The sequence below is a fragment of the Capra hircus genome, chromosome 29 (assembly GCF_001704415.2).
Source record: "Capra hircus breed San Clemente chromosome 29, ASM170441v1, whole genome shotgun sequence".
NCBI lineage: Eukaryota > Metazoa > Chordata > Mammalia > Artiodactyla > Bovidae > Capra > Capra hircus.
Window position 1 is genome coordinate 16,530,167 of NC_030836.1, and position 27,241 is coordinate 16,557,407.

A 27,241-nucleotide genomic window follows, 5' to 3' on the forward strand; every position below is an offset into this window, starting at 1 on the left:
GCATCTGGTCCCATCACTTCATGGGAAATAGATAAAGAGTAGAAACAGTGTCAGACTTTATTTTGGGGGGCTCCAAAATCACTGCAGATGGTGATTGTAGCCATGAAATTAAAAGACACTTACTCCTTGGAAGGAAACTTATGACCAACCTAGATAGCATATTTAAAAGCAGAGACATTACTTTGCCAACAAAGGTCCATCTAGTCAAGGCTATGATTTTTCCAGTGGTCATGTATGGATGTGAGAGTTGGATGGTGAAGAAAGCTGAATGCCGAAGAATTGATGCTTTTACTGTGGTGTTGGAGAAGACTCTTGAGAGTCCCTTGGACTGCAAGAAGATCCAACCAGTCCATCCTAAAGGAGATCAATCCTGGGTATTCATTGGAAGAACTGATGTTGAAGCTGAAACTCTAATACTTTGGCCACCTCATGCGAAGAGTTGACTCATTGGAAAAGACCCTAATGCTGGGAAGGATTGGGGGCAGGAGAAGAAGGGGATGACAGAGGATGAGATGGCTGGATGGCATCACCAACTAGATGGACATGGGTTTGGGTAGATGCTAGGAGTTGGTCATGGACAGGGAGGCCTGGTGTGCTGTGATTCATGGGGTCACAAAGAGTCGGACACAACTGAGCGACTGAACTGAAACAGTGGTGGAGGCACCTCCTTCAAAAGGTCCCATGCATGCACTGCCACACTCAGCGGCCCCAACCCTGCATCGGGCCACCGCCGATGCGTGCCTCGGCTGGAGACTCCTGGACACTCACAGGAAGTCTGGGTCAGTCTCTTTTGGTATCACTGCTCCTTTCTCCTGGGTCCCAGAGCACACAAGGTTCTGTTTGTGCCCTCCCAGAGTCTATTTCCCAGTCCTGTGTAAGTTCTGGCAGCTCTATGTGAGCTTAATGGTGACCTCCTCCAAGAGGGCTTATGCCATACCCAGGTCTGCTGCACCAGAGCCCCCACCTCTGTGGCAGACCACCGCTGATCCATACCTTCACAGGAGACACTCAAACACAGTTCTATCTCAGTCTCTGTGGGGTCTCTGGGTCCTGGTGCTCACAAGGTTTGTATGAGCCCTCTGAGCATTGCTTGCATGAATGGGGTTCGCTTCTAAATGCAAATTTTCCCCTCCTACTGTCTTGCTGCCACTTCTCCATTGCCCTTGAACATGGGGTATCTCCTCAAAGTCACTCCAGCACCATGCAGCCACCGCTCTAGCACCTACCGTCCGTCTTGCTGGGGCCTCTCTGACCTTGGACGTGAGAAGCTCTATACAGACAGCAAAAACAAGACCAGAAGCTGACTGAGGCTCAGATCATGGACTCCTTATTGCTAAATTCAGACTGAAATTGAAGAAAGTAGGGAAAACCACTAGACCATTTAGGTATGACCTAAATCAAATCCCTTACAATTATACAGTGAAAGTGACAAACAGATTCAAGGGATTAGATCTGATAGATGGAGTGCCTGAAGAACTATGGAGGAGGTTTATGACATTGTACAGGGAATAGGGGATCAGCCATCCCCAAGAAAAAGAAATGCAAAAAAACAAAATGGCTGTCTGAAGAGACCTTACAAATAGCTATGAAAAACAGGGAAGTGAAAAGCAAAGGAGAAAAGTAAAGATATACCCATCTGAATGCAGAGTTCCAAAGAATAGCAAGGAGAGATTAAAAAAAAAACAAGCCTGTCTCAGTAATCAGTGCAAATAAATAGAGGACAACAATAGAATGGGAAAGACTAGACATCTCTTCAAGAAAATTAGAGATACCAAGGGAACATTTCATGCCAAGATGGGCACAATAAAGGACAGAAATGGTATGGACCTAACAGAAGAGAAGATATTAAGAAGTGGCAAGAATACACAGAAGAACTATACAAAAAAGATCTTCATGACCCAGATAATCACGATGGCGTGATCACTCACCTAGAGCCAGACATCCTGGAATGAGAAGCAAGTGGGCCTTAGGAAGCGTCACTAAGAACAAAGCTAGTGGAGGTGATGGAATTCCAGTTGAGCTGTTTCAAATCCTGAAAGATGATGCTGTGGAAGTGCTGCACTCAATATGTCAACAAATTTGGAAAACTCATCAGTGGCCACAGGATTGGAAAAAGTCAGTTTTCATTCCAATCCCAACAAAGGCAATACCAAAGAATGCTCAAACTACAGCACAATTGCACTCATCTCACACGCTAGGAAAGTAATGCTCAAAATTCCCCAAGCCAGGCTTCAGCAATATGTGAAGCGTGACCTTCCAGATGTTCAAGCTGGATTTAGAAAAGGCAGAGGAACCAGAGATCAAATTGCTAACATCCATTACATCATCAAAAAAGCAAGAGAGTTCCAGAAAAACATCTACTTCTGTTTTACTGACTATGCCAAAGGCTTTGACTGTGTAGATCACAACAAACTGTGAAAAATTCTTCAAGAGATAGGACTACCAGACCACCTGACCTGCCTCCTGAGAAATCTGTGTGCAGGTCAGGAAGCAACAGTTAGAACTGGACATGGAACAACAGAGTGGTTCCAAATTGGGAAAGGAGTACGTCAAGGCTGTATAGTGTCACCCTGCTTATTTAACTTCTATGCAGAGTACATCATGAGAAACGCTGGACTGGATGAGGCACAAGCTGGAATCAAAATTGCCAGGAGAAATATCAATAACCTCAGATATGCAGATGATACCACACTTATGGCAGAAAACGAAGAACTAAAGAGCCTTTGATGAAAGTGAAAGTGGAGAATCAAAAAGTTGGCTTAAAATTCAACATTCAGAGAAAACTAAGATCATGGCATCTGGTCCCATCACTTCATGGCAAATAGATTGGGAAACAGTGGAAATAGTGTTTTTTGGGGGCTCCAAAACCACTGCAGATGGTGACTGCACCCATGAGATTAAAAGAGACTTACTCCTTAGAAGAAAAGATATGACCCACCTAGGCAGCATATTCAAAAGCAGAGACATTACTTTGCCAACAAAGGTCCGTCTAGTCAAAGTTATTGTTGTTCCAGCAGTCATGTATGGATGTGAGAGTTGGACTATAAAGAAAGCTGAGTGCTGAAGAATTGATGCTTTTGAACTGTGATGCTGGAGAAGACTCTTGAGAGTCCCTTGGACAGAAAGGAGATCCAGCCAGTCCATCCTAGAGGAAACCAGTCCTGAATATTCATTGGAAGGACTGATGCTGAAGCTGAAACTACAATACTTTGGCCACCTGATATGAAGAATTGACTCACTGGAAAAGATCCTGATTTGGGGAAAGATTGAGGGTGGGAGGAGAAGGGGACAACAGAGAATGAGATGGTTGGATGTTGTCACCAACTTAATGGATATGAGTTTGAGTAAACTCCGGGAATTGCTGATGGACAGGGAGGCCTGGTGTGCTGCAATCCATGGGGTTGCAAATAGTCGGACACGACTGAGCAACTGAACTGAACTTACCTGAACTGATGGTAGCTCTATTTTTAGTTTTTTAAGGAAACTCCATTCCATTCTCCATAGTGGCTATACCAATTTATATTCCTACCGACAGTGTCAGAGGGTTCCCTTTGAAGTCATGAATATTAAAATGAGTTTAAATATCTTTCATCTGTCAGATAAACAAGGGTTAAAAATTTTAAGACTATCCAGGGTTGCTCAGATTGTGGGAAACATATGTTATAGGTAAAACTATAAAATCTACATTCTCTTTTGGAAGATGCTTCAGCCCTATCTTCGTGAAATGTTAGTTATTCTTGTCCTTTGACCCAGTAATTTATCTTTGGGCGTGTAAAAATGCTCATTTGAGCGTGGAAAAAAAGGTATATGTGACATGTGTACCTCAAATGTGTAGTACGGGACTTAACATAGAGTTGGTATCAGACCAGTGACACTTTATTTATAAACAAACACTCGTAAAGCCAGCATGCTTCTAAGCAGTTTCCCTATTTTCATTCATTTAATTCTCACAAAATCCCTGTGACACAAGCGCTATTTTTATTCCATCTCATTTTACAGATGATAAAACTGAGGCATAAAGAAACGAAGGACCTTGCGTAAGATCACAGATCTCATCAGTAGCAGAACCAGGATCCCATCTCTGACTGACTGGTCCTTGATATTTACTCTGTTCCAAATACTGTGCCAGGCTTCATTTACTAATACTTCACTTACTTCCTGTTCTAAGCCTTATACCAATATAATAACTCAGATGTCCAGTAGGGCCACTGTGACTGAGGAGCGGGAGTTTTTAATTTAATTTTAACTAATTAAAATTAAAGTTTTTTTATTTAAAATTTTAAATGGTTAGTAGCTCCAGAGTCTGTGTTCTTAATCACTCTGCCATTATAGGCATACCTCTTTTTGTTGCACTTTTTTTTTTTAATTAGACTTCATCAGATGTTGCATTTCTCTTTTTACAAATTGAAGATTTGTGGCAGCCCTACACTGATCACGGCTTTTGGTGCAGTTTTCCCAACAGCACTCACTCACTGTTTGTTTCTGTGTCCTGTTTTGGTAACTCTCTCAATATTTCAAACTTTTTCATTATTATGATACTTATTACAGTGATCGGTGATCAGTGATCTCTGATGTTACTGTTACAAAAAGAGGATGACTGACTGAAGGCTGAAGTGATGGTTAGCATTTTTTTTAGCAATAAAGTATTTTTTAATTAAGGTAGGTATGAGCTTTTAGATAGAATGCTATTTCACACATATTAAGACTATATATAGTAGAGTATAAACATAAATTTTATATGTACTGGGAAACCGAAAACATTCCTGTGACTTGCTTTATTGTGATATTTGCTTCGTTGCCTTGATCTGGAACTGCATGTCTCTGAATTACGCCCGTGTTAGTTATGATTAGTAATACCAGCAGAAGAAGCAGCAGCAATACTCTTCTGTGTCGTTGGAAGGAAGGCTTTTATGGCAGAGCTGAATCAGAGGGGAACAGCTGCCTCTGGAGTGAGCAGTGAGCTCCTTGTGCCGGGAGGTTCGTCGGCAGTAACCTTGTCTTGAGAGAGATTCAGGCATTGGATAGGGGAAGGCAGATAAGGAAAGGGATGGGCAGTTGTTGATAGTCAAGGTCCAGTCCAGCCAGGAGACCCTGATCCTAACAGACAGATGCAGTCTACACCCATCATCCCACTAACAGGTCAGGTGGGAAACTGTGTCACCAAAATGTTCCTTTTCAAGTACTCTCAAGGGCATCTCACGCCTCCGAGGAGGAGGAATTAACATTTACTTGATATTTGCCCTGTGCCAAATACCGTGCCAGGCTTGGTTTATAACAGTCTAAGCCTTACACCAATATAACAAGGCAGATGTTGCAAATCCCCATTTTGCACTTGAGGACACTAAGGCTCAGAGATATGAAGTAACTTATTAGAGATCACAAAGCAAGAGGCACAGATGGGGCTGAACTTAAATCTGTCTGATCCCGAAGCCTCACCCCCTTGTCTTCCAGATGAGAAATCTGAGGCTCAGAGCAACGCAAAGAATCCAGAGGCAGGAGGGCCTGGGGACTCGCCCTGGCCCACCTCCCCTTCTTTTTCCCATGGCTGGGATCCCCTCCCCATGTCCCTGATAGTTGGATGAACAGCCACTTCTTCTAGAACATTCCCTGAGGTCTCCTATTGCATAACTGAGAAAATGAGGTTCTGCTTAGGCTGGCAGTTTTGCTCAACATCCAAGAAAGTCAAAGCCAGGGCTTCTGACTCCGTGTCCCTGTCCGTGTCCCTAACCTGCCACCCACTGACTCCCCAACTTCCGCTCCCCAACTCCCACCACCCACACTGCCTGATCCCACCACCCTGTTCCCCTCACCCACATCATCCTACCCTACCCCCAGCTCCCCTCAGCCCACCACCCCCACAAAGATCAGAAGTTACCTGGGACCAAGATAGGCCAAATCCAGGGGCTGAGCAGGGCTTGCCTTTTATTCTGATACATCTCTTGGGTCGATAAACACTCTGTGAGTGGAACACCTCCCCTCTGCCAGTCTTCAAACAAGGCCTTTCCTTGCCTTCCAGAGGCCCCAGGTATCCAGCACATGCACGTCGCTCATCAGTATCCTCGGTTAGACTGTGAACTCCCCAGGGGCAGAGCCGTGCTGTCCATCTGTGTCCCCAGGGCCTGGGGCAGGGCCTGGCACACAGCTGGCATCAGTAGTGTGTTGTTGAGCAGACAGCAAAGGTGAAGAAGCAAAGCAGAAGCACAGAGGTCAGTTGAGCCAATGACGTGTGGCATTAGCAGAGGTTCCAAAGAGCAGGAGAAGCTGACAATACCAGCGGGTGATGCAGGGCCTGGGATGCCTCAGCTGGGCATCAGGAAATAATATCTGACATGGAGAGCCATCTATTGGCCTTTGGATAAGCCCGTCTGAGGGAAGTGCATTAGCTGGGCCTGGCTGGATTGTGGGGCGTTGCAGCTGGGAGGGAAACTGGCAGCCAGGAAAGGCAGGTCCCGAGCGGATGTGAAAGCACCCCCAAGGCAGCAGGGCCAGTGGTGGGGGGGGGGGTGAGGAGGGCTCGAGGAGCAGTGTCCAGCTCATCTCCTTGAAGCTTGATGACTCCTACCTGGACTGGACTGGCAGTGGGGGGACCCTCTGAAAGGAAGTCAAGGCTTGCAGCAGATGGCACAGTGTCTGGGGAACCCTGCGACCTCTCCTAGTACCTGTTTGGATGGTGGTTCACGTTCCCTCAACGAGGAACAGGACTATCGTGATTTACAACGTCAGGATCTATGACCTGACATGTCACAAAGGCATGGATAGCTGAACAAAGTCAGGATTCTGTTAGTAAGGTCCTCTGATGTTGGTAAACAACCCAGAGTGGCTGCTATAAATGGAAAATGATACAGTTAACTCTACTTCCCCTCTCTAAGGCTGTTAAGGGATGCAGTGAGATCATGGGTGTGAAAGGGTCTTCTGAACCCTAGAAGACTTGGCGCACAGGATAGAGTGTTACTATCCTTGAATAATTTTAATTGCATCATAGGGTAATGATGTATATCAAGTACCGTGTCAAGTACCATACCAATATCAAGCACGATAGGATAACAGATGGTGCTTGAATGCAACCATCCATTCTGTTTGTGGTTGTGTTCATCGAACCATTCTTTCTTGTTCATGGAAATCTCACACACATACATGTACACAACTCTGATGGAGATAAAAGACTTATCAGCATTTGAAAATAGACTGACACTTCACAGTGATGAGGTGATGGACCTCAATGCTGTCTGCAAGGCTGGATGCCTGGTGTGGGGTGGGTGGAGTTGTTATGGGAAATGACACAGACTTGGGCATCAGACAGGTGTAACTTCCAACCCAGCTTCTACGGCTTCCACGCCATGTCACGTCAGCCATGTTAGTTACTTTCTCCAGACTTGTTCTCCAATCTGAACCACAGGGATGGTAACCCCTTTCTACAGTACTGTGAGAATTAAAAGGTCACGTGCATCAAGCACAGAGCAGGCAGTGAATCAGTGACAACAGCAGATGCCGATAGAGAGCTTATGCTGTGCCAGGTGCTTTGATGACCTGACTCTTTAATCCCCCAAAAAACCCTGTGAGGAAGGTATATCATCATCCCTGTTCTACAGAGAAAGAAACTGAGGCTTGGGGAACTTAGCACGTTTAGGACTCGAACTCTGGCAGTGGGCTCAAGTCCATTTCCTGATCTCTGCATTAGGCTGTTACTATCAGTGATGTCCGTGGCACAAAACCACCTCAGTTGCTGCCTTATTACGGACCTTGAATTCATCCTGTTCACCTCTCCAGGCCCCAGTTCCCTCGTGTACAAACCCACAGGTTGGGCTAGAAGACTGTACTTCCTTTTAAGCATCACAGAGAAGTGATGAGGAGCTCAGACTGTGGTTGAAGTCGGCCACCTGGGGCCACCTCCTGACTCTTCCGTTCCTATTCAGCCCTGTGACCTTGGCCTACTGGATTGATCCCTGTAAGTCGAAGTTTCCTCATCTCTGTTGAGGGCAAGATTTTGCTGTGAGGATTAAAATGGATGCGTGTCTTTACATGGCTTGATACAATATTTGGCAAAGAGAAGATTCCCAATCAATGGTAGCTGTTGTTCTTGTTGTTGTTAATAGCAAGTCTTCCTTCTCTCTCCTGCATGAAATTCCTCGCAGAACAAAAGACTGTGTTTTTCAAAGCAGAAAGCCTGAGGGCAGTTTCTTTCGGAAAATCATAGACTTACAGAATGTAGTCACTTAACCTCCTTTGAACTTCTCTGCTCCCCTCTGCTAAATGGGAATAATAAAGAGAAACTTGGAGAGCAGATATGAGGATTAAGTGGAACAGCATGAGTCAGCTTGGCTAGTTTGTATAGTTGTTGTTCAGTTGCTCAGTCGACCCCATGGACTGCAGCACGCCAGGCTTCCCTGCCCTTCATCTCCCAGAGCTTGCTCAGACTCATGTCCACCGACTCGGTGATGGCATCCAGCCATCTCGTCCTCTGTCTTCCCATTCTCCTCCTGTCTGCAATCTTTCCCAGCATCCAGTGTCTTTTCTCATGAGTTAGTTCTTCGCATCAGGTGGCCAAAGTATTGGAGCTTCAGCTTCAGCATCAGCCTTCCCAGTGAATATTCAGGGTTGATTTCTTTTAGGATTGGCTGGTTTGTTCTCCTTGCTGTCCAAAGGACTCTCAAGAGTCTTCTCCAATACCACAATTCAAAAGTATCAATTCTTTGGTGGGTCAGCCTTCTTTATGGTCCAGCTCTCACATCAGAAGATGACTACTGGAAAAGCCGTAGCTTTGCCTGTATGGAGCTTTGTTGGCAAAGTCACGTCTCTGCTTTTTAATAAGCTGTCTAAGTTGGTCATACCTTTTCTTCCAAGGAGCAAGCGTCTTTTAATTTCATGGCTACAGTCACCATCTGCAGTGATTTTGGAGCCCAAGAAAATAAAGTCTGTCACTGTTTCCATTGTTTCCCCATCTATTTGCCATGAAGTGATGGGACTGGATGCCATGATCTTAGTTTTTTGAATATTGAGTTTTAAGCCAGCTTTTTCACTCTCCTCTTTCACCTTCATCAAGAGGCTCATTGGGGCTCTATGAGAGCTTAGAAAGTGACCTGTGTAACCCTGGAAATTTTCAGCTAGAGACTCAGAGAAGTTGGGTGACTTAATTCAGGTGGTACTAACCACTGGTGGTTCGAGAGCCCATGGTATAGGGGCTGGTCCTGGATTCCACCAGAAATCCTCCCCACCTCTACTTCAGACGTGTGTGTGTGTGCGTGCATGTGTATCTGTGTATCCGTGTGTGCATGCGTGCGTGTGTGCATGTACACTTAGTGGTGTCCAGTTCCTTGCAGCCCCATGGACTGGGCCTAACAGGCTCTTCTGTCCTTAGGATTTCCTAGGCAAGAATACTAAAGTGGGTTGCCATTCCCTTCTCCAGGGCATCTTCTCAACCAGGGATTGAACCCACACCTCTTGCATCTCCTGCACTGAAAGTCAGGTTCTGTACCACTAAGCCACCCAGGAAGCGCAGACATACCCAGAGTTCATACTCGTCATTACTTAATTTCGGGCCTCTGCACATGCCTTTCTGTCTGCCGGGGACACTGAAGCCAGCCGCGCGTGCGCACCACACACAAGCACAGCCTGCAGTGCCGCCTTCGTCTGGCCGAGTCCTGGTTCACCTGTAAGCTCCTGTTTAAACACCACTTCCTGCAGCAAAGTGCCACTGTTCCCGAGGCTCCAGTAATTAAGGGCCTGCGCTTTGTGTCCCCAGCTCCTAGCACTGTGGGGTAATTGCCCATTCAGAGTTTGCTCAGCCATCACAGTGGAACTTCTCAAAGGCGGGGAGAACCCAATCTGATTCTCCTCCCCAGCTCCATGGGGATGCTGGTTGGGTCCCCCGTGGGCCTGCTGAGCACTGAGTGGGCAGGACTAGTTGGCAGGATACTTCACAAGGATGCTTGGCCTGCTCCTCTAAGAAGGGGCCCTCGCCTCCCCGATAGCCCAGGGACCTATGCCAGATCACACAGAACCCATGCCCTAGCCTCACCACAACACTGCACTTGGCGTGTAGGAACATCCCCAGCATCTTTCCTAACCCGCAGGCACCTCTCTCTTCTCTCATTTCCCAAACCCCGTGACATCCGAGGCAGATGCAGTCCACGTGTGCCTGCACGAAGCCGTGGGGATGCTGCTTCTCTGGCTCTGCCCGAGAAACCCCTGAGGAGATTTATACTCAAGCATCACCCAGCGCCCTCCCCTCCAGGAAGCAAGAAATCCCATTTGCCAGCAGCGCTCAGCCTCTGTTCCCCAAGTGAGTAGCGTGAGATCTGAACTCATGGGCTCGAGATGCTGAATGTCTTTAGCTTTCAAAATACAAAGTCGTCCCTTTCCAGATGAGCCCTTTTGGTTAAAAGAAACAAAACGAGCCAACATCTTTGTTTCTTTTCCAATCCAGTGCCCTCTATCAGGGTGACCGTCCTCCCCCCAGACAGTTTTAGAGAGAAGGCTTGCCGCTGGCTAGTTGTGTTGATTTCTGGCTCCGTTCTGGTGTCCAGTTCCCCACCCCAAGGCTGCAGGCGAAGCCTGGGTGTAGAGTCTACCCGCTTGGGTTCAGTCCTGCTCCTTCTCCTGAGAATAGAGTGACCCCAGTCTTTCTGGAGCTCATTTTCTTTGTCAGTGAAGTGGGAACAATAGTACCTGCCCATAGAGTTGCCACAAGGACTGGGTGGGATGATATATGCATTTGATATAAATGACCGCTGGCCGAGGAAGCCCCGTGCTGGCAAGACAAGGTGGTATGCCAGCCGGAATACAGGCCCTGAAATCAGCTCTAGATTTGTGATTTACGACCTTTAGATCCTGAGGAGGTCTCTCGGCCTCTCTGTTCCTCCTATGTTCGTCTTCAGAAGGGGAGCTTCTATAGTATATAAGATCCAAAAGAACAGTGTTATGGGCTGAATTGTACCTCAACCCCTCCCAAAAAAAGATAAGTTCAAGCCCTAACCCCCAGTACCCCATAATGTGACCCTGTATGAAAATAGATAATTAGTCAAGATGAGATCAACCTGGAGGAGGGTGGGCTCCTAACGCAATATGACCTTCCTTCTAAGAAGACGGCCTCATGAAGACAGAGACAGGAGGAGCGGGAAGGTCATGTGACATCTAAGGCAGAGGTTGGCGTGATCCAGCTGCAAGCCAAGCCAGAGGCTGCCAGCAGCCACCAGAAGCTAGCACGAGGCGGAGAATGGCTCTCCTGCAGGCTTCAGGGGAGCGTGGCTCTGCCAACACCTGGATTTGGGACTTGTAGCCTCTCGAACTGTGAGGCCATACATTGCTTTCGTTTCAAGTCACTCAGTTTGTGGCACTCGGTTCCAATAGCCGTGGAAACTAAATTAATACAAGCAGGCATTTCAGATGATTCTGTTTCTCAGGGTGTCCCCAGCTCCTAGCAGAGAGCCTGATGTGGGATGGGGGGCCTTCCGTGATTGGGGAGGGATGGAGTGATGCTTCTGTGAAGGTTACATCGGAAAAGCGTGTAAAGTGATCACACAGACTACATTCGGTCCATTCTTTTCCCTTCCCTTCCGATGTCAAAGGCTCCTTTCTGTACAGAGTAGAGTTTGGGATTAAAGCCAGCCCTGTTTTCCTCCCAGTTGTTGCCTGCTGCTGCTGCTGCTAAGTCACTTCAGTCGTGTCCGACTCTGTGCGACCCCATAGACGGCAGTCCACCAGGCTCTCCCATCCCTGGGATTCTCCAGGCAAGAACACTGGAGTGGGTTGCCATTTCCTTCTCCAATACATGAAAGTGAAAAGTGAAGGTGAAGTTGCTCAGTTGTGTCCGACTCTTAGCGACCCCATGGACTGCAGCCTACCAGGCTCCTCCGTTCATGGGATTTTCCAGGCAAGAGTACTAGAGTGGGGTGCCATTGCCTTCTCCACTTGTTGCCTAAAACCTCCTAAAGGGCCCCTGGCTTTGAGAGCCTTCCTCTGGGGCCGCTCAGCCTGAGGGAGGCCCAGTTCCTGGGGGGCAGGCTCCCAGGAAGCTCTCCTGGGTTTTTCATGATTCCCTGGAGTGGGGCTAGAGGGATTTCTGGAAAGCTTGGCTCTCAACTTCATATGTGCTTTCCCCAAAAAATAATGTTTCAACAAGCTCTCTGGAAACCTAATGGGAAGGAGGCTTTGGCAGAGTGAGCAGGCTCGAGAAAAGCTGTTTAGAATCAGGGCATTTATGCGGGAAACTATTTAAGGAAAATTCCTCACTGTATCCATACGTTCACAGTGCAGGGCTTTCTGGTGTTTTTTAAAAACCTTTTGTTGAAATATTGATGAATACTCAGAAAGCAATACAAACAGTAACTATGCAATTCTAGCTTTGTTTTATAGGGAGCTTTGTTTTTTCCTAGTTAATATTTACCCAGTTCATTGATTACACTGATCTGTGACCCACCCCCCTGCCCACTATAAGACTCTCTAAAAGAGTGATTTTCTAGGAAAAACTCTGGCTGTGGGCTCAGGTGGCCTGGGCTGGAAGGCCAGATCCACTCTCCCCATCTCTGGGGTTTTGAGCATATTGTTTAACTTCTTTAAACAGATTGTCCTGTTTCCATGGCTGGTGTGCGATCAGGGGAGGAGACTTGAATTTAAAAGCACACGTTCTTGTTTATCACTCTTACTCAGATGATTTTCGTGGCACAGGTATGGGCTTTCCAGCCCGACAGACCAAGGTCCAGAACCCAGTCTTGCACCTAACAGCTGAGTGACCCTGAACAGGCTCTCTGTAAGCCTCAAATTCTGCATCTGTCTGCTGGAGAGAGCCTACTGCCTTCACGGAGGTGTGAGGTTTCAGTGAGATGATGTATGTATATAAAGCTTCCGCGGTGCTGTACACACAGTCGGTGCCCAGTTAGTGCCCTCCCCTCCTTCCAGCTGCCTGGCCCTCTTCCATCCTCAGCTCCCTGTTTCCTGCCTCTTTCCTCTTCACCTGATACCTCCACCTCCCTGTAATGTCTGACCAGAGGTGGGGCTTGGCAGTCAAGTGTCTCTTCCTGTGTCTCAGGGCCTGGAATTTTGCAGCTGTGTAAATTGAATTGGGCAGAGGGTGCTATATATTACGTCTGTATGTATGGTGTATATGTAGATGTGTGTATGTGTGTGTATATACTTTTAAAACGCAGTGGCTTTGGGAGCAGCTGTTGAGAAGCACTTTCTTAATCAAAGGTGAGGTGAAGTCGCTCAGTCGTGTCCCACTCTTTGTGACCCCACCGACTGTAGCCTACCAGGCTCTTCCATCCATGGGATTTTCCAGGCAAGAGTACTGGAGTGGGGTGCCATTTCCTTCTCCAGAGGATCTTCCCGACCCAGGGATCGAACCCAGGTCTCCCACATTATAGGCAGATGCTTTACCGTCTGAGCCACCAGGGAAGTCTTTTCTTAATCAAATTTCATTGCAAAAATGCAAACTGAAGGTTTCCTGTTGAGCAGAGTGTTCTGTGACTGCAGGTTGTTCAAGGCCTGCCATAAATTTCGGTGGCTCCTTGGTCATGTTTTGTCCACAGATTTTGACAGACAGAGATAATCCAGCCTGCCTTGTGCCCTCCCTCTCCCCCACGTGCCACAGAAGGGGGCTTCTCTCTGCCAGGCTGATTCAAGCCTCCAGAGGCCTGGATTGTTGTTCAGTTGCTAAGACATGTCTAACACTTTATACCCACATGGACTACAGCTTGCCAGGCTTTCCTCTCCTTCACCATCTCCTGGAGTTTTTTCAAATTCATGTCCATTGAGTCAGTGATGCCATTCAGTCATCTCATCTTCCATCATCCCCTTCTCCTCCTGCCCTCAGTCTTTCCCAGCATGAGGATCTTTTCCAACGAGTCAGCTCTTCTCATCAAGTGGCCAAAGTATTGGAGCTTCAGCTTCGGCATTAGACCTTCCAATGAATATTCAGGACTGATCTCCTTTACGATGGACTGGTTGGATCTCCTTGCAGTGCAAGGGACTCTCAGTAGTCTTCTCCAACTGCACAGTCCAAAAGCATCAACTCTTAGGCACTCAGCTTTCTTATGGTCCAACGCTCACATCCACACTTGGATATAGTAAGAATCAAATAAGAGCATGGATGTGAAATTTTTCTGTAAACTGTAAACACTATTCACGTGCAGACATTGTTTTTATTAGTAGCTCGGTAAGTTAAAATAGATTCCAATATGTAGCGGGTACCCACTGTATATGAGATCATTGTGTGGGCTGTGAACACAGGGAGGTAAGTAAAACCAGTCCCTGCCCTCAAGGAACTCACTAAGAACACGCATGCATAGTGGCCTTTGGTTTACACTATGCACATCTGTAACCTGGCCCCTGGCCACCTTAAGGTTCATTTCTCAGCTCTCTTCTCCTTACACTCCTCCAGCTAAACTAGCTTCTTTGCTGTCTCTCAGACGAACTTGCTTCTGGGGCTTGGACTTTGCAGTTGCTGGGCGCAAGCACTCTGCCTGGAAAGCTCTTCCTTTACTTACTTCAATTCTCTGCTCAAATGTCACCTCCTCCGAGAGGCCTCCCCTGACCACCTTACTTAAAACAACACATTCATTCATGCCATCACTCCTAACCTCTTACTGTAGTAAAGTTTTCTTTATAACATTTATCATCTCTTGATCTTGTTCTGCAGAGCAGTTTGCTTGCCTGTTTTTTTTTAAATTTATTTTATTTGGAGACTAATTACTTTACAATATTATCATATGTGAAATAGATCGCCAGTCCAGGTTCAATTACTTGTTTATTGATTTTTCTCCTCCACTAGAAGGTAGGCTTCTGAGGGCAAGATTTTGTCTTCCTTGCCCATCAGCAATGCTTGAACAGTGCCTGGCACAGGGTAAGTGCAAAAGAAGTGTTTGATGAAAGAATCAGTGCCTGCCTCTCGATAACAGAAAACACAACTCAGTTTTCAAACAGGCGAATGATCTAAGTAGATATTTCTTCAAAGAAGATACTCAAATGGCCAATAAGCACACGAGAAGAAGCTCAACATCATTAGCCATTAGGAAATGCAACTCAAAAACCACAGTGAGATATCACTTCACACCTACTAGAATGGCTGTCATCAAAAGTCAGACAATAACAAGTGTTGGCAAAGACATGGAGAAGTTGGAACCCTCTAGCACCACTGGTGGGAGTATAAAATGGCACAACTACTTTGGAAAACATCCCAGCAGTTCCTCAAAAGATTGAACACAGTTACCCTGCAATCCAGCAATTTCACTCCCAGGTGTCTACCCAAGAGAAATGGAGACTTGTCAGCACAAAAACTTGTATATAGATGTTTGTAGCAGCATTATTTGGAAGAGCCAGAAACAACCCACATTTCCAACAGAAGAATGGATAAATATGGTGCTTCTGTACTGTGCAATGTCATTCAGCAATAAAAGGAAATGGAATCTTGATCTGTATTACACCATGGGTTAGCCTTGGAAACACATTCAGTAGAAGAAGATAATCACAAAAGCACATATTATATGATTCCATTTGTATGAAATGTCCAGAATAGGCAAATCTGTAGAGACGTAGATTAGCTATAGAGAAGTAGATTAGTGACTGTCCAGGGCTACAGAGTGTTGGAAGGAAATGGGGAGTGACTGTTAAATGACTATGTGGTTTCCTTTCGGAGTGATGAAAATATTCTGAAGTCTATCGTGGTGAGGGTCACACTACTCTGTGAGTATCCTAAAAGCCACTGAAGAATGAACTCTATGTGGGTGGCTTGCATCAGTTCGGTTCAGTTGCTCAGTCATGGACAACTCTTTATGACCCCATGGACTGCAGCACGCCAGGCTGCCCTGTCCATCACCAACTCATGGAGCTTGCTCAAACTCATGTCCATGAGTCAGTGATGCCATCCAGCCACCTCATCCTCTGTCGTCCCCTCCTCCTCCTGCCTTCAATCTCTCCCACCATCACGGTCTTTTCAAATGAGCCAGCTCTTCGAGTCAGGTGGCCAAAGTATGAGAGTTTCAACTTCAGCATCAGTCCTTCCAATGAATATTTAGGATTGATTTCCTTTAGGATGGACTGGTTGAATCTCCAGCTGTCCAAGGGACCCTCAAGAGTCTTCTCCAACACCACAGTTCAAAAGCATCAATTCTTCAGCACTCAGCTTTCTTCATAGTCCAACTCTCATATCCATACATGACTACTGGAAAAATCATAGCTTTGACTGAACAGACCTTTGTTGGCAAAATAACGTCTCTGCTTTATAATATGCTATCTAGGTTGGTCATAGCTTTTCTTCCAAGGAACAAGCATCTTTTAACTTCATGACTGCAGTCACCATCTGCAGTGATTTTGGAGCCCCCAAAAATAAAGTCACTATTTCCATTGTTTCCCCATCTATATGCCATGAAGTGATGGGACCAGATGCCATGATCTTAGTTTTCTGAATGTTGAGTTTTAAGTCAACTTTTCACTCTCCTCTTTCACTTTCATCAAGAGGCTCTTTATTTCCTCACTTTCTGCCATAAGCATGGTATCATCTGCATATCTGAGGTTATTGATATTTCTCCCGGCAATCTTGATTCCAGCTTGTGCTTCTTCCAGCCCAGCGTTTCTCATGATGTACTCTGCATAGAAGTTAAATAAGCAGGGTGACAATATACAGCCTTGATGTATGCCTTTTCCTATTTGGAAGCAGTCTGTTCCATGTCCAGCTCTAACTTGCTTCCTGACCTGCATACAGATTTCTCAGGAGGCAGGTCAGTTGGTCTGATATTCCCATCTCTTTCAGAATTTTCCACAGTTTCTCGTGATCCACACAGTCAAAGGCTTTGGCATAGTCAATAAAATAGAGGTAGATGTTTTTCTGGAACTCTCTTGCTTTTTCTGTGATCCAATAGATGTTAGTAATTTGATCTCTGGTACCTCTGCCTTTTCTAAATCCAGTTTTAACATCTGGAAGTTCACAGTTCATGTACTGCTGAAGCCTGGCTTGGAGAATTTTGAGCAATACTTTACTAGCATGTGAGATGAGTGCAGTTGTGCGGTAGCTTGAGCATTCTTTGGCATTGCCTTTCTTTGGGATTGGAATGAAAACTGATCTTTTTCAGTCCTGTGGCCACTGCTGAGTTTTCCAAATTTGCTGGCATATTGAGGGCAACACTTTCACAGCATCATCTTCCAGGATTTGAAATAGCTCAACTGGAATTCTATCACCTCCACTAGCTTTGTTCATAGTGATGCTTCCTAAGACCCACTTGACTTCACATTCCAGGATGCCTGGCTCTAGGTGAGTGATCACACCATCATGATTATCTGGTGACTTTCATGGCGTATATTAATATCTTAATAAAGCTGTTACTGGGCTTCCTAGGTAGCTCAGTGGTTTGTTGTGTTTTTTGTTTTTGTTTTTTTTTAAGTCTCCTGCCAGTGCTGGAGACATGAGTTTGATCCCTGGGTCAGGAAGATCCCCTGGAGAAGGAAATGGCCACCCACTTCTATATTCTTGCCTGGAAAAATCTCATGTCTAGAGGAGCCTGTTGGGCTACAGTCCACGGGATCAATAAAGAGTCAAACATGACTTAGCAACTAAGCAACAGAAAAAGCCGTTATTACCAAAAAAAGAAAAATCAATGAATGTCCTCATTTAATATATCTATATCAAAAAGGTCAACTATGTGAAAACCAGAGAAACTCGAGCTACTCTTTTCTCAGTGTTGCTGTGGAAGGTACACCAGGCACTGAGCTTCCCCGGATGAACAGGTGAGCGCAGAGTTCTTTCTTGGTGAATGCTTTTTAAAAAAAATGACCCTGAGAAACCCATGAGGAGGAAAGCTGGAGATCAAATGAGCTGAGCCCGAGAAATTTACTGCGTCCTGTTTTCCAGAGACCATTTTCCCAGCATAAGTCGTAGAGACAGATGGCCCCAGACCTGCTTCTGAAAATAGCCACTGTCGAGGAGAGGAGAGCTGACTTAGTGGGAGCTGCCCAGCTTGGAGAGCAAGACCCACAGATTCAATGGGCTGGAAAAGAAGGCGGTTTGGACCCTGGAGACTGTGGTTCTGCCAAGCTCATCCCAGGAGGAACCCAAGGCAGAAGCTGTTGTATTTGCTACCTTTTTGTGTGTTTTCTTGTCTTAGAAAAAAAGCTTTTTAAAAATCACATTACCACATTTGTTCCTTGAACGAATTAGAAAAATATAGAAAAAAAAATTTATTTGGAATTCTACTGCCCTAAGGTAACAAGCCTTAACATTTTTGTTAATTATTCATACTCACATACTCATATGTAAACAGATGTCACAATTATTTTTATACAGTTTTGCCTCATGCTTTTTTAGTATTCTGTTTGCCATGTCCTTAAACATTCTTTACAAACATGGCTTATAATGTCTGCATATTAACATTCTAAGATAGTATATTCCAAATCAGAGACATTACCGACTAAGGTCCGTCTAGTCAAGGCTATGGTTTTTCCTGTGGTCATGTATGGATGTGAGAGTTGGACTGTAAAGAAGGCTGAGCACCGAAGAATTGATGCTTTTGAACTGTGGTGTTGGAGAAGACTCTTGAGAGTCCCTTGGACTGCAAGGAGATCCAACCAGTCCATTCTGAAGGAGATCAGCCCTGGGATTTCTTTGGAAGGAATGATGCTAAAGCTGAAACTCCAGTACTTTGGCCACCTCGTGTGAAGCATTGACTTATTGGAAAAGACTCTGATGCTGGGAGGGATTGGGGGCAGGAGGAGAAGGGGATGACAGAGGATGAGATGGCTGGATGGCATTACCAACTCGATGGACATGGGTTTGGGTGGGCTCTGGGAGTTGGTGTGCTGCGATTCATGGGGTCGCAAAGAGACACAACTGAGCAACTGAACTGAACTATACTAAAAGGAGCTAACATTCCATTATAACCGAAATTATTTTTATCCAGCACTTTTTCTAGTCTCCTTTAACCCTCAGAATAACCCTTAGAGGTAGTGGACTACTGTTACTCCTATCTTGTAGAATGTTGGACCACGGAGGAACCTTAGGGTATTCTGGTCTAACTCCGCAAGGGGGAATGTGAGCATCAGAGAGGTCAGAGGTCCTGCCCATGATCCCACAGCACACTGTTGGCCTGCACCCAGACCTCTTGACCTCTAGTCTGTTGCAGCAAACTGTATCTGATGTGGAACTGAATCAGCACTGTCCTCAAATGGGGTGGCCACATAATTGTCCAGAGCAGGACAGCTTTAGAGGAAAGGCAGGGAACTATTATTAACTAATGTGGGATCACAGACACGCATTGAGGCTGTCACTGGCAAACTAGAACGAGAGGTCCCTCTGGCGCTCTGGCTTCAGATTTGTAGCACTTTGAAATGCTTGGCAACACTGGATTTCAACCCATTTTAAAAAACGATGGTTAACAGTTCTGCAAACCTTTTGTAAGCTGACTCTGAGCCAGGCCACAGAGATGAGCAGCTGTGGTCTCTGTGGGGCAGGCTGAGCAGTTTTATCAACAGACGTGACCAACACTCACTGTTGTCAGAAGCAGGGCATGGTGTCACTGCAGTGGAGTTCCTGGTCCGCTAGCAACCTCAGAGCTTCATATCAGAAGGAGATTCCAGTTTTCCTTAATGCACCATCCTCTGCTCAGAGTTGGCTAGGATTTTACTTATTTAGTGGAGCAACTGGCTGCCTTGTTAAGAGGAAATAGATAGGTTGGCTCATGAGGAGAGAATGAATGCATTCGGTTTGGAGTTTTGTTTTTTGTTGTTTTATTTAGTTATTTGGCTGCAGCCAGTCTTCATTGCAGTGGAATCTTTTTAGTTGCAGCATGCGGGAATCTAGTTCCCTGACCGGGGATGGAACCCGGGCCCCCTGCATTGGGAACATGATGGAGTCTTAGCCACTGGACCACCAGGGAAGTCCCTGCATTTGGTCTTAAGTGGAGGGGCTAGAGTATTTCCAAGAGGGAGACTGAGAAGATGAAACACAGCCAGGCTCCGCAGGAAGGATGAATCTATCAGCTCAGGGTTCCATTGAAACGACCTACTTGTTTAGGTGTCAAGGTTTTGTTTTGGTCTTTTCAGGGTGTCATTTATTGAGTAATTGCTATTTACTGGACACTATGATAAACATTTTATACACAAGCTTCTAAAACGCAGGGCTGCTAGTTAAAAGGTTATCAGGAGGCTCTTAGCCGGATCCAGGGAACTGCCTAATCCAGGGACGAGAGTGCTCCACCCTCCCCACCCCCAGAGCAACAGCGTGTGCTCTGTTTCCACTGTAGGATTCACACTTCCCCACTATGTGAGCAGACTTTGACTTTCCCCACCGGAGCCTAGATGGGGTTTAATGGAGATCAATAAGATTCCATTTGGGTGTTTAGATGGATTTCTCAGGACTGCTGAGAAAAGTGTAAAAAAGTGCATTTTGTTAATGGTCCTTTCTTTGGCAGAGTAATAAATGTATCCATCAACTAGCCCTTCACACTTTAGTCTCACAGCGTATTCCAAAGACAGCTTAGAATGCAGAGTGCTGGAGGCTCTTTCTTGAACACCAGCTTGCCCTAGTTATAGGTTACATTTCAAATGCTAAGGAAAGCTGCTATCAATACACACAGAGGTGTGAGGGACTGAAATCGCTCTTCCTGTAGAGCTCAGGGCTCCCCTGTGATGTGCTCCTTTCATATATCACAGCTGTCTGCCCAACACGTTCCTCTGATGTGACGTCAGTAAGCGATGCATGTTGATAAAGGTGTCATTGGCAGGCTTGCAGGTCTGTCGTTGTTTATTCCCCCAAACCAGCCTGTTCTTACTCTCAAGGACCTACAGCTAGAGGGATGGTAAAGGGAATCCATGTTGGCTTAGCCCTCACTTTGGGACTTCGAGGCTTCCTGCAAGCATGATACCATCCTCCCCTCAAAACCTCTTTGCTGTGGATGTTGTGACTTCATTTTTAAAAGGAGAAGACTAGGAAAAGTGAAGTGACTCACCCAAGGTTGTACAGCCAGTTATGAACCTGGGCTTTGGTCCCTGGTTTGTTCAACAGGAATCCTGTAGTCTTTCCACTTTAGATGCGTTTCAGTTGATGGACAGGAATCTCCCCCTCCAGACTCCAAACCAGGGCTGATAAATGTATTCCACACCCCTCAGTGGGCAGAGCATGCAGTTGTGGGTTCTCCCCCAGGTCTGTGGCCACAAATGTATTCAGTTCTGTAAGCCTCCATTTCTTGACCTTGAAAATAGGCATGGGTTTTCCAGTCCATGGTTATTGTGAAGAAAAGATCTTGTAAAAAGATCCTCCTCCCAGAGGAGGAGCTCTCTGAATGCTTGTTCCCACCCCCATCCCTCGACCACAGGGTGTCTGCCTTCTCTCACTTTGTTACTTTGGTTTTTTCTTTTCTCCACCTTTATCTACTCTAAGCAGGAGCTGTGCTCAAAGACCTTCTCTCCAGAGACATGCAGGGCCGCCCCCTACCCTTCTGTGGCCCCTGGCTGCTGAGGTGAGGCATTCCAGATAGCCCATGTCATTTTAGCAGAGACACAGTGGGAAATTCTACAATAGCAGGTTCCCTTCAGCCGATGATCAGGATACATGGCAAGGTGACCCCAAACCCCGATTCCCTAGTCCTGCCTGTGGCATAGGGCATCCTTATTTGCCTACACATACATGCATCTGGGCCTGACCTAAAAGGCAAGCCCAGATCATGTGGACTTTCAACATCCTAGCTGAGCTGTGAGCCAATTTGAAAGGAAGTCTGGGTGCCGAAGCAGATGCCTGAAGTCTCAAGATCAAATCCTTCTAAAGTACAGTCCCGTTCTTGTCACATTCCTGCTTTAAAAACCCACGTGACTCCCCACCTAAGGTCTGGTTTCCCCTTCCTTGTGTTCAAGGCCTCAACCTGTTGTTCAGAGACTCATTTACTACTTCTCTCTTCACATAGACCTTTGCTGCCATAATCAAAGTCCTCTTCTTCCCTTCTGCCTTCCCTCCATCCTTTCTTCATTTAGCAAATATTTGTAGTACTTTCCAAGTACCAGACACTGTGCTGGACACTGGAGAATACGGCAGTGGACAAGCCAGGCTGGCAAGCGGGTGGCCACAGACGAGTCCACACTACAGTATGGGAAGTGTTGCAGCAGGAACCCCCAGGAGGCATGCCAAACCCAGGTTTGGAGCATCTGGGAAGCCTTCCTGGAGGTGGTGATCTTGAGATTAAGCCTGGAGGCTGAATGGGGGCTAGTGAGACTCACAAGGGTGGTAGTGATGCAGAAAAGGGAAAAGGAAAGGAAACACTCAAGAAGGAAGAACAGCATGTACAGAACCTCAGAGGCGAAATTCTGTAGCTGTGCTCCAGGGGCTGCCCTTCAGATCAGTTCTGTGCCGGTGGTGCCCTGAAGCTGTGCAGATCTGCAGACTTGGGCAGAAGAGGGAGCGGTGAGTATGTGGAAGTCAGGGCACGTCAACCAGTCTCAGCACACTTAGTGAGAAGTTACGAGACTTGAGAGGCAGAGTGATGCCAGGGAGGTTGCTTGAGACCAGGTCAGGGCTAAGGGCCTGAGGCAGAGTATTCCTCCCTCTGCTGTGGATACTCAAGCCCCCATCTCTTCATCTCTTCCCTCTGGACTCCTCTGTGGCTCCAGAAAGCCTTCCTTGGTGCCTCCAGTTGAAGTGAGCTCCCCACCCCCTCATATATCCTCCTCTGCGCTGGGCCATCTTCTGTTCTGACAGGTCCCACCCCGGCCTTGCTGAGAGCTGCATGGGACACTCCCCCTGCCCTCCCACCAGCTCCTGGGGGGCTGCGCCTCTCATAGTCTATACCCCCCTCACCTTCTCACCTGCTCGGGGGGCGTTTAGGAAATGTCCGTGGAATGAAGCAGTGCTCGCCATACTTGTCTGGTCACACGCTGCTCTTATAAAGAAAAGATAAAGGTACCCCTCCTCACTTTATATACACATGTTTATGCGTACCGACATCTACAGTTTATTGGGTGTTCACTGGCTGCCATGCCATTCTCACGCCAGTATTCTTGCCTGGAGAATCCCATGGACAGGGGAGCCAAGTGGGCTACAGTCCATGGGGTTGCAAAGAGTCGGACACGACTGAGCGACTAACACGCATGTCATTCTCAACACATTACTTGTTTTAACTCCTTGAATCCTCAGAGCGACTCTGTAAAGTAGCTATTCTTTTTTATTTTCTGCTCTCCATGACTTAGATGAGACGATTGAGTCACAAAGCGCAGGGTAAGTTGCCCGAGGTCACTGTTACAGAACTAGCAAGTAGAACAGTAGATTCAGATGTAGGGTCCAGAGCCCTTCCTTTTAATATAATCCTGCACTGCTTCTGAGGATGCCAAACTGAGACAGCAGTGCATTTTATTACATGTGTTTTAAGCAGGAATGCATTATGTACATTATAAAACATTTACAAAATAGATATTAGAAAAGAGTGACATAAAAAATACTTCTAGAATGTTCTTACACCCAGGAGATTGCTTTATGTCCCTTCCTGGGGACCACTTAAAAGATGCTGATGAATGAGAGAGAGGAAATTGACATAGTTCCAATAGTTTCTGTTTATCATGGAAACCTCATGAGTTACTGTGCACCTATTAAGGGTCTGAGCTTCCCTAGTGGCTCGCCTGGTAAAGAATACACCTGCAATGTGGGAGACCTGGGTTTGATCCCTGGGTTGGGAAGATCCCCTGGAGAAGGCAACGGCTATCCACTCCAGTATTCTGGCCTGGAGAATTCCATGGACTGTATTGTCCACGGGATCACTAAGAGTTGGACATGACTGAGCGACTTTAACTTCACTCATTAAGGGTCTGGCACCTTGTTAGGTGCTTGAATGTTAGGTATGAATGTTCAGAGCAACCCCAGAGGCCTGGGGTGAGGCCTAGAGATTCCTTGGAAGGGAGAAGAAACAAGCATAAGGCCTGGGAGGGACTGTGCTGTTCTTAGCCCAGAATCTCCGAAGTTTGTGATGGAACAAGTTACTTAGTTCTGGAACTATTTATTTCATAAAGCTTGACAGATTTACTCAGGAAGAGGCTGTAACAAGCACCCTGGAACAACAGATCATGTTTCTTAACCTTTGTCTGAAATTCTAACAACTCAGCATGGTCTGGTCCTGGTTATCTCAAGCTCATCAGAAGCTCTGATTGGAGATTAGAAGATGTCTTTGGTTAATAAAAGATGAGGAAATGAATGTATATTTGCTTAATTAATGCAGCCTGGCTGACAAAATCTTTTCAATTCTGGGACTGAAGGGGAAGGGAAATCTTGAATGGAATTCTTCATGGGGTGGTTTCATTCAGTTTGGTCAACATTTGTTAAGCGCTGACCCTGGGATTCTGCTTACTGAAGCATGTGCTCGGATGTAGTATCTTTAGTCCTTAAAATAACTTTATTAAAGGGGAGGAGCTCCTAACTTACAATGAGAAACTGGAACACATTGACCCAAGATCATATAGTCAATAGGAGGCTAGGGCATGATGCAAACTCCTATTCTGTTGAACTTCAAAGCCCACTGCAAGAAGGTACTGTATCCCAAGGGGGTGCATACACTTTTATATGGGAGACAGCTACAGATAACTCCAAATACACCAGAGCAAATATGATAACAGAACTAAAAGGTTAGTTCAAACAAAGAAATGATCATCCCTGTAGTGCTATGTGGTAAGTGGTGTCAGGGAAGGGTCTCCCTAGGCTAAACTGGAAACCCTGGTTTGGACGATTTTAAGATAAATCAGTCCATGGGGTTGCAAAAAGTCAGACACGACTGAGCAACTGAACTGAACTGAAAGTAAATCATAGCCCAGATTTTTAGGTGAACCAAAACACAGATGGAAAAGCTACCCAGAGGTTGTACCTTGATCATGGATTCCTACTGCCTCAATTGCTGTTACTGAGTTTCTAATATGAACCAACCAAGTGGGATACACAGCAGCTCTATAAAATGTCACATGTGGTTGGGCTCAGGGGTTGACATGAGCATCATGGAACCTGCACAGTCCTGCCGGATTTGGTCACTGAACTGAGCGAGCCTCTCTTGGTAGACAGACCCCCCAGCCCCTCCCCACAAGAATCAGCAGCTCTCTATACCACCTTTCCTCAGGGCTCTACCAAATCTTGTGAAGATGTGTCTGGGCTGCATTTTGTTTCCCAAGTGTTTGGTCTCTGAAACACTGAATGGATCTGGTTATGTTTTAAACCTTCTGTGAGTCAAGGTGGGAGAAAAGCAGCAGGCCTGGCTGTCGAGTGAATGCTTTGCCTCGTACTGTATACCCCTATATGTCTGTGCTTATGTCCCCTCTCTTGTACACGATGTACTGCACATGCCTAAAGGCCAGACACACGGAGGACAGCAAATTGCCTGTCCCCAAAGGTCCTGTCCCCAGTCATCACCCCCTGCTTCTGAGAGTTGGGAGTGTGCCCACAAAACGATAGAAAGCTGGCATTTTAGAATCGTGGGACCCTGACACGTTATAAATCTGCAGTCAAGCCTCCTGACTTAGTGCCCCAAAACTTAGTGCTTCCAAACTCACAGGATGTTAGTGTCGTAAAAGGTATACAGTATTTTCCTCTGAAATGTTAGAATTTAAGAACGCTAGTCTGTGAAACACTTAGAATTCATCTCTTCAGCCAACATTTATATAGTGCCTACTATGTGCCAGGTACTACGTTAGAGTCTGGAGAGATACGCAAGTGAAAAAGACTTAAGAGTTCTTGCTCTCTCAATAAGTTTGCAGAGAACGTACTTAAAATCTTAAGTGTCAGATTCTTGGAAAAGTTTAAGTGTGTTGGAATCCTAGAATGCCAGCGGTGAAGGGGGCGCTAGATCATTCTTTCCAGCTCCCCCCTACCTTTTATGAGGCCCAGAGGCTGTTCCAGGCATGCTGGATTAAAATCTGACTAATAAGAACATTATTTCAGTTCGCTAACATCACCGAATGGCCAGCTTCGCAGGGGCTCAGCGATCACCCAGGGTGGCTGCTCATTTTATTAGGGAGGCCACTGAAACTCAGAGCAGGGCAGCTGTGTGATAGAAGACACAGCTCGCCGCCAGGACTAGACCTCAGGTTTTCAGGCCTCTCTCAGAAAACAGGCAAAGCAGGAAGGCCTTCCCACGTGTTTCCTAGGGGCGCGCTCTTTGCAAGCTGCGCAGGAGGCCAGCTCTGCAGGAGTTTGCACCCACTTTGCCAGAGGCATCAGCCCCGCCCCCGGGCCACGTGTGCAGTAGATCACCCAGTGTTGGAAGCCCCCTCCCCCTGTTGATGCGTGTTTTATTTTGCGCACTCCCCCTCCCCATGTGCCTCAAAACCAATTTTCATTATTTTTTTTTTCTGTCTGTGTTTGTCTCTGTGGTTCGCAGGTGCTCCCTTGCATTGTTCATCCGCTTCATCAACCCCTATTGAGCAGTCCCCCTCCCCGCCCCCCTCCCCTCCGGCCAATGAGAGCCAGAGGCGGTTGCTAGGCAACGGTGTGGCCCAGCCAACCCCGGACTCAGACTCTGAGGAAGAGTTTGTCCCTAATTCATTCTTAGTTAAAAGTGGCTCCGCCAGCCTGGGGGTCGCGGCAAACGGTAAGTCCCTCTCTCTTTCTAACTTCTGTGGGTTTGTGTTGTTTTACCCTTTCGTTGGCGATGCTGGTTAATCTGCCTGCTTGGGCTGCTTGCAGGGGTGGAGGGGCCTGGCGCATGGGGAGCTCGGGGTTCTCGGGGGACCTGGCAGTCTCCATGGGCGGGGGAAGCCCCGCTCCTGCCAGGCTGCACTGCTGGGCTCTGTGGGGTTAGGGGGCTGCTGTTCCCACCCCCGTGACAGACGTTGGGCAGAGTTGCAGAATAGAGATGCTCAGACAGATACCAGGAGACAGAAAAATCAGGTAGAACCTGAGTCAGGCAAAGACAGGGAGACAAAGATAGACTCGGAAAATGAAAAGTCAAAAATACCACCGATTGACTGCTTGCTGTGTGCCAGGAATTGTGCCAGCCACTGTCACTTGTTGCTTTATTGGCTCCTCCTCACAACCCTCACAACTAGTCTCATAGTGTCTCCACTGACCATGAGGAGGCTGAGAGAAAGGCTTCTGGCATTTTGGGAAGTTCTTGAGGTTTCACGCTGCCTGGAGACGGGGCCCTGGAGCCCAGGCAGCTGCAAGGCTGAAAGCTGACTGCAGAGAGAGCCACTGGGCTTGAGCAGGGAACTTCCTCTTAGAATCCTGCCCTGACTCTCTTAAGGAGAGGAGGTGTGGGAGGACTCAGTGCAAGACGTCCAGGCTGGCCAGGAGCTTGCAGACCCA

General features: G+C 46.6%; 1 protein-coding gene across 1 annotated transcript in view; it reads left to right on the top strand.

Moving 5' to 3' along the window:
• The window catches only part of TENM4 (teneurin transmembrane protein 4), a 682,188-nt gene that overhangs the window by 326,523 nt on the left and 328,424 nt on the right, over positions 1–27,241 (top strand). The window contains exon 5 of the mRNA XM_018043333.1: positions 26,316–26,525. Coding sequence (XP_017898822.1) covers positions 26,316–26,525 — 210 coding nt within the window. The remainder of the gene's footprint in view (positions 1–26,315; positions 26,526–27,241) is intronic.